Source organism: Temnothorax curvispinosus, unplaced genomic scaffold (assembly GCF_003070985.1).
Source record: "Temnothorax curvispinosus isolate PA1 unplaced genomic scaffold, ASM307098v1 QBEX01017931.1, whole genome shotgun sequence".
NCBI lineage: Eukaryota > Metazoa > Arthropoda > Insecta > Hymenoptera > Formicidae > Temnothorax > Temnothorax curvispinosus.
This window is the reverse complement of record NW_020227711.1, coordinates 5,502-13,637: the sequence shown is the minus strand read 5'-3', so window position 1 is coordinate 13,637 and position 8,136 is coordinate 5,502. Positions and strand designations below refer to the sequence as shown.

The 8,136-nt window shown below is 35.7% G+C and overlaps 2 protein-coding genes across 2 annotated transcripts; one reads left to right on the top strand and one right to left on the bottom strand.

The window, feature by feature from the left end:
• Window positions 1–256: 256 nt before the first annotated feature.
• Window positions 257–1,647, top strand: LOC112467964 (protein ALP1-like). The gene is made up of 3 exons (XM_025036932.1): window positions 257–265; window positions 340–634; window positions 720–1,647. The coding sequence occupies exons 1-3, from the start codon at window positions 257–259 to the stop codon at window positions 1,643–1,645; spliced, it is 1,230 nt and encodes a 409-aa protein (XP_024892700.1). The 3' UTR covers window positions 1,646–1,647.
• A 1,530-nt stretch (window positions 1,648–3,177) lies between these two features.
• On the bottom strand, window positions 3,178–3,817 carry LOC112467965. The gene is made up of 3 exons (XM_025036933.1): window positions 3,773–3,817; window positions 3,601–3,699; window positions 3,178–3,417 (listed from the first exon to the last, which is right to left on the bottom strand). The coding sequence occupies exons 1-3, from the start codon at window positions 3,813–3,815 to the stop codon at window positions 3,188–3,190; spliced, it is 372 nt and encodes a 123-aa protein (XP_024892701.1). The 5' UTR covers window positions 3,816–3,817; the 3' UTR covers window positions 3,178–3,187.
• Between the last annotated feature and the right edge of the window lie 4,319 nt (window positions 3,818–8,136).

The following is an 8,136-nucleotide window of genomic DNA, read 5'->3' as shown; positions in this document are numbered from 1 at the left end:
TATATTTTCGCAAGGATTTTTCACTAGAATAATTTTAAAGCAGTAAAAAAGTTATGTTTAATGTGAAAGCAGTAAAAAGGTTATGTTTAAACAAATAAAATAAATAAAAAACTAGTGCTGATATAAAAAGTGAATGTTACAATAACAATTCACATGGATAGTATTAAAAAATAGTAGTTTTACTCAAATATACGATGAAATGTTAATGATCATTTTTCTGCAAACGAGGTAATTTGTTTGATACAATCCTACGGGTATGTATACAGTGAGTACAGCCGAACATACTCTATAATTTATCAGTTTTCTAGATTATAATAGTATGATATTCTTGTTTCATAGATGGACAACGATGATAAAATTATTTGTCAACTTGTTGAAACATATTTTAGCAGCAGTAGCAGTTCAACAGCCAGTGCTATGAGTAAATCAAGCAGTACAGAAGATAGCGCGAGTTCATCTAGTGGTGATGGTGAAGAAGACGACGACTTATTGTTATTCCCACTAATGCTTTACTTGACAAGTGGACAAAGGAGACACCGCATTCAAAATTATCTTCAGATTATTGATTCTTGGACTAATAAGGAATATAAACAACATTTACGACTAAATTGGTGTACTGCATCAAAATTAATTGGTAATATATATATATATACATTGTGCATTAGTGTTTTATTCTACACCTACAATGGTATTATACAATAATAACACTTTCTTTTCAGATGAATTGGAGTTATCCAATTTTATACCTTCACATTCTTTTGGAGTCAAACCTATTTCTGCAAAGTTAAGTTTTCTACTATTTTTATGGTATATCGCAAATATAGAACCATTGCGAACCATGTCAGACAGATTTGATGTATCCATTTCTTCTGTATTTCGAGTTCTACGGCGAGTAGTAACTTGGCTTTTAACAAAATTTGATTCAGTGATCAAATGGCCACAGGGCCTTGAAGCTGTAGTTGTAAATGAACAATTTTTGTCGAAGAAAGGTATTCCGAAAGTCTTAGGAGCGATAGATGAAACACATATCCGAATAGAAAAGCCTCTAGACCGTGCACGAGAGTATTGCAATCGAAAAAAATATTTCTCAATCTCTTTGCAAGCAGTTGCAGATGCAGATATGCGGTTTATCAATGTGTATTGTGGTGACCCCGGTTCCCTTCATGATGCTCGAATTCTCAGAAGATCTGAGCTATATCATGAAGCATCTATGAATCAAGAAATATTATTCCCCGATAAGATGTTTTTGTTAGGCGATTCGGCATATCCGTCATTACCTTGGCTTGTTCCACCATTTCGAGACAATGGACATTTAACGCCTCAACAAGTAGAGTTCAACTATATTCATTCTTCAACGCGAATGGCAATTGAACAAGCATTCGGTCAACTGAAAGGACGATTTCGCCGTATTAAGTTTTTCACTGAATATCGCGATTTACCTTTTGTCGTTAACACTGTAGTTGCAGCATGTATATTACACAATTACTGTATTGAGAAAAATGATACATACGATTTTCCAGAAGTTTTAAATGATTGTACCAGTGGAATTACTAATGATATTGAACAAGAAGAAATAGATAATAGAACAGCTGGGATGGATCGTAGAACTGAATTATTTTATGAATTGTTTCCTAACTGTTTATGAATACCGACTAACAATGATTTTATTCTTTTTATTATTTGCTACTTTTTGAAATTCTGTGGTTAAGTAAAAAAGAAGTTTTATTCTTATAAAAATATAATTAATTTTGCTATAAACTCGAGTGCTTGTTGCTATACGAGTATCAAGTAGTCCAAAAGTATTTTTGAGCTGATCAGCCAATGTGTGTGTGTGTGTGTGCGCGCGCGTGTGCGTGAGTGAACTAATTTACTACTTATGTATTTTTTATTACGCGTATTAAACAATCAGTGTAATCTATGATGTAGGCCATGATATTATGTAACAAGTGAATGTATGCCTGTATACAGTTTAATACATTTATTTTTTTCCTCAAAGAACGCTTATTTAGTTATAATACTAAAATAATACCAAAACAATCACATTTATGTTGCTATATCATATATATATACATATATAAGTAGAATTTTTTTAAAAAACAACATTTCTTACAACTATAAGAATTATTATGATTCTACAGAGATCAAAATACATGAAAGACTGGATGGATTCCGTAAAGCGCATATGCGCATTATCTATTAGTATAAGTATACGTAACGTGTACTATAGCTACATCTATAATGACTTTGTTCGTAATTTTCATAAAACATAAATCATAAAACATTTTAACATTCGCAAAACAAAACAAATAATAAGAAATAAAATAGATATATAAGGAATTTGGCAGGATTTTTATTGTTGCCAGCAACCACCGTCCTTACACCTTCAATCTGACTCTTCTGACACGTCAATGCTTCTGTTTTCTTTTTTTTCTATAAATTTTTTTAAAAGTTTGTATTTCAGTCTTTCGATTTCTATTATGTCAGCATGTCTTTTTTTTTCACTCATTTTATTCGTAGCTATATCAGACCTTTGCTCCATTTCTTTTTCTTTCAGAGTCAGGTGTTTTCTTTTCAATTTTAAAGCTTCTTTTTTACTTTCAATCAAATCTTTGTTTTTTTTCCTGTTTAATTTTATTATATTCTTCTTTTAGTTGCAAGTGTTTCAACCACTGTTTCTCTAATTCAATTTTTGTTTTAGCAATGTTACTTTCAGTGCCATGGGTTGTGAGTGTTTTTTTCTTCTCAGTGTTGTGACTATTGCTAGAAGACTCTATTGTAGCTAAATTATCCATCGCAGATTGTTTACTCATTTTTCGAGATTCGAGATTTTTTGTCACTGCCTGTGACGTAGAAGGTGCCACTTTTTCTAAACCCACTTTTGATGATACAGTATATCCTGCGGCTGTTACATTTCCCTTTTTTCCTAAAAAGTCGTCCATTACCTGGAACCATTCGAATTCTATAGTTCCTCTCCCCGATTTCATGTTATTGTCAACGACTTCTTTGTATCGTTTTATTAGTGCATTTGTCTTCCAACGAACTTGTTGATCGGTCACCTGCAACAATTTCAAAGCGAGTTGAAAATTTTGTGCAATATATATATAAATATATCTATGTATATATATATATGAGTATATATATATATAATTTCAATTTTTAACAACACCTGATGTTTATAATAAAAAAATTAGTCTAATTCACAATTAAATTTATTCCATCTTATAGGAGAAATTCTAAAGACCTTTGATATATGCACATTGTATATTAAGATGAAACTCACCTCAATACCATGTTCGAGCAAACCCATGGAAATTTTTGACCAAATTTTGGTCTTCTTTTTAGGATGATCAATGTTTTCTATATTTGCTTCATATAAAGCTAGTAATGCAAGTGTTGCACGTTTGTCCCAAACAGCTTCTAAAAGAATTAATTTATATTTTTTTAAATTATCACATTATCACAATTTATCACTTATGGGATTATTCATGATTAAGAAACTATATGTGAATGCCAGTTATATTAGTATATGGTAATATATTTGTAGTAAATAGTATACATTATTATATTATTTTTATGATAAATTTTTCATTAAACACATACGCTGTTTTGTATTAACCGGCTCAGAAGATCCTGAAGATATTTCTGGAAGAATACATTCATCTTCCGATTGCTTTTTATTCATATCACAGCTATCAGATGCTAAAAGAAGGACGTTATATCGAGCCATAAGTAACCTTAACTTTTGCAAAACATAGTTTTTCCAGATACTTACATTGTTTTGTTGTAGTTGCAAAGAGAATATTGTTTTCTTTCATATAAACATCCTAAAGCATTGATGAATCGGTACGTCGTCAAGAGTTATTTCTGCAGAGCAATGCTCACATTGAAACATGTCTAAAATGTATTATCACAAAATACTTATTAAAAAGTTATATAAAATATAAAAAGTTATTAATTAAAAGTATAAAAAGTTATTAATTTAGAATTTGGGGTTGCTCACGATACTTTTTCCCTCTCGTGAATTCGTGAAAATTATATTAGATGTATACTCGATACATCTAATATAATTTTCACGAATTCTCGCTAGAGAAAAAGATTCATGATCGACCCCCTGATCGAAAAAAGTTTTTCACTTTTAAAGATTGGCAACAATGCCTACAGAACACACTCGAACTCCACACCGATGCTGTGTCGAGATGTGCTTCGCTGTGTCGTTGTTGGAAAGCACTGTGTCTGACACTGTGTCACACAGTGTCGCCTGTGTTCCTTGCTGGAAAGCACCCATATGTATAGTGTGTATAGTGTGAAAATCAGTGTAACTGTCTGTACGTTTGGGAATTATATTATAATGGGAATAAAGATGATTAATGTGACAACTATGTATTCTTTCAACTGCATGGCTCTGATTGGTCGTTCTACGTCAAGTAATAAGGTTCTGCTTTCACCCGGTGTAAATAGGCTAGTAACAGTATGCATATGATCGCTATTGCAAATAAAACAAAAATGAATTCCAAAACTAAGATACGGAACTTATCCGAATCCATTGCTTCTAACCTTGGCCTCTGATTGGCTCTTTTCTCTACTCCAATGACTTTGATAACTCTTTTACTTTAATTGTGGGTTTTTCGTTTAAGGATGATTGGGATTGGTCAATGTGTGTGTTTCAAATGTAATTCAGTCTTGTTAAATGTTAGTCGTGTTTTTAATGTGTTGCTCGCTTACATAAATCTACTTACGCCTGATTTGCGCAATATTTCTAACACTTCTAATAAATCAAATAAATCTTTCAAAAAACACTAATATGCTCAATGGCACTCGTCGCAATTAAATTCAATAAAAAATAAAATAAAATAAAATGTAATCGTTCTCACTTGGAGATTCGCGCTGCGTCGCGCTTCGCTTTGGCATGCGTTACAAAAATTTTTCAATAAAATACATTACAATCACAACATAGATAAGAAATAATAAAATACATTGATATATCATTAAGAAAAGAAAGTAAAAAGTTCGTCAGCCACGGGCTTACAATTCCGTATACTGGGATTGGCTCTGCGGAACCGTTGCTTCGACCACCTCCTCCGCTGCTGGGGATTGGCTGGCCACCACGATGTCAACCTCGCCTGGTCCAGCGGGCTGTTCGGCTCCCTCTGCAAGGACTATAGCTTCCGCTACTCCCTCCGGTATTAGTTCGAGGATTTGCGCGACCTCGCGGTATCCTCCGGGATGATCGCCTCCTCCTCATTGACCACCTCTGTCGTCGGCTCCGTCATGCCCGTTCTCGGCACCTCTGCCCTCTGGTCGCTCATTGGGTCTCGGGTGTCGCCTGCGGAACAAGCAGAACTCGACGCTGGAACGGATGATTTATCACCCGGTTCCAAGGTTAGGTAAATTAAAATTTTTTTATTTGTGCCATTGCATGTAATAATTTATTGCATGTAAATGTGTATAATTATTGATAAATACGTGATATTCTTGATCATCTTTTATATTATTTAATTACATATAGTAAAAATCATTACTTAACTGAACACGAGATGCCGAGGTTACTTTTTCGTTCTTTCCGCGATCTAGTCAACTCAAGTGGCACTGAAAATTTCGGCGTGTTCTTTTTCACCTGCACTATTCAGTGCAACCCATAGAACTTGTCCAGTGTTCATGTGAACTGAGTGCGCACTGGTGCGCACTAACTTTTTCCCAATCGAAAACGCTATAAGATTAACGTTAGTTTCGATAGATTTATTTGTATCACACATTTTCGACACAGCGATGGCCAATAGAAACGATTCCTGGCATTTTGATGTAATTTTGCATGTTTTCAAAATACTTTATGATTTTGCGAGGCCTTTAGCCAATGAGAGCGCGAGGCGCAACTTTTTAAGATAATCGCGACGAACCGACCAATAGGAAGCGAGCGTAGCTCAACGAAGCGAGATCGTGTCGAAACGCGCGAATTTGCATTGTATAATTATTATTTTATGTTTCCCTGTCGAGATAATTACGTTTAACCATATTTTTATTTACTCTGTATTACCGGATACTCGCCGACGTTGTAATTACCGGTGAGTCAATCACGTCAATTGATTGGGCAAGACGATCCTACAAAACGTGGGTACTTGAAAAGAAAAGGGAAATTAATCGACTTGATTCCAGTGAATGAAATACTTACCTGTAATATCGGGGAACGTCACAATGACCATATTCGGTCACTCGGAAACGTTCCGAGTGATTCGTCGCGAACTTGCACTTTGTGCAAATTGCGACGGCTGGCATTGGTTGCCGCATCGCCGAGTCCGAAGCGAGAACCCTTGTCCGCCGTCCAATCATATTGCAGTTTTCTCTGTTCTACCAGAGCTGAGCCAATGAGAACGGCTCAGCGTGCGGGAGACGATGCGCTGTTTAGAAAGAGATCGTGTCGCTCGTCAACCAGCGATACAATTGGATGAGAGGGGTCGGCGCGCGAGATAGAGTCCGTTCGCGCCGAAACGAGAGGCTTTACGCCTGCGCTAACATCCAAGTGGGGGAACTCTACCCGTTTCTCCCGGACAGTCCGCTGTGAACTTTCGAAGCGTCAACACGATACGCGTTGCGCAGCAATAATTCGATACCGGTGCACTTATCCCGTAGCCGTATACGACAAGTACGAGCACAACCTACGTACGCGAGACGACATTACGTCGTAATTAGCTCTTGATAGACGGTACTCATGTTCGAGACAACTCGTTGCCGGTGATAGCGCAAGTAAACGAGACCGCGAGACCTGAGAAACTGTAAAACGTGAAATATTAAATTGTTATTTGTTTATAATAAACAACGAGTCATTATTGGCGACCCCAGTAAAAATCCTGTTCCATTATCCGTGAATTACGATCCGCGCAACCAGGACGTGGCCAACGGCCTTGAACACGTCCGCGACGTAAAAGACGGCAACCATTAAGCTGAGAGGAAGACGAGGCAACGCTTTCGACTCAGGTTTCTGTATTTGAGCCTGAAAATACAGTGGCGACTGTAATTACAGCCCAAGTAGTAAGTGGCTAAAATATAAGTTTTTATCATCTTAATCGTTGTTCCAGTCACAACGTAAACTATAGATTTTAATTAACTAAGGCTGCGTTCGGAATAGCACCACAGTATTGTGCGTTAATAAAAATTAAGATTTAAAGCATAAAACATTGTCTTAAAATAATAAGTCAATCATTCCGCTCAGGGTGCTCACGCGCTGTTAAGATTAGATGTTGCTTTTGAGAAAAAAATACTTAATTTTACGATATGCAAAAAATATAATATCACCGACCTTTTTCAGCACGAATTGCATCTTCCATCGACAGGCTTATTTCCACCACCGTGTCCTTAATAGGGTCGTACAACGTAAAACATTCTCCGTAGCCATCTCGGTGATGTTGATGGTTGATTCCCCCGAAGAAATTACGAAAAGCGCGCTAAAACGCCCGCGGAACGACCACGCAACGTTATGACGTTTCAAGCGCGACTACAGCGATCGCGGTCGTTAATTTTGACAATACATTTGTAAAGTTGGAAAACTAATGTTAAATAAGCGGTAGATTCGCTCGTATTTCAAGTCGTAACAAATCCTATTCCGCCTTTTTCAACGGTAACTAGAGTATTTATTTGAATTTATTTAACAAGTTTGTATTTCAATTTATTAGTCTTGGACTGGTTAAAAAATTTAAACAAACGATAAATGTATCTGTACTTGAAAAAATATCTCATTGTCCTTCAGTTAATTATACATATATAGGTACACAAAATATATCTATATATTATATATGTATATTTAATATATGTATATATATATATATGGGACGTTTCACGTCAACCGGATCATTTGTCTGCCCAAAATTTGAAGCAACCTACAAAGACGTTCGATAGTTCAAAAAATTAGTCTTTACTAGTACTTTCGAAAGTCATGTGCTCCGTTTTGAAATCTAAGATGGTTGATCCAATATGGCGGCTGAAAGCCTGAAAATTGGAGAAAAGTCTACATAATTTAACGTAATCATGTTTTTAAATATTGATTCGGTTTTGAAATGGTTTGGTAAGGAGTTTTCAGTGTCTGTGATGTTGAATCTGGGAGCTAGTTGAAGTTTGGAACGTTCCTGGAGCGATTGAAGTTTGGAA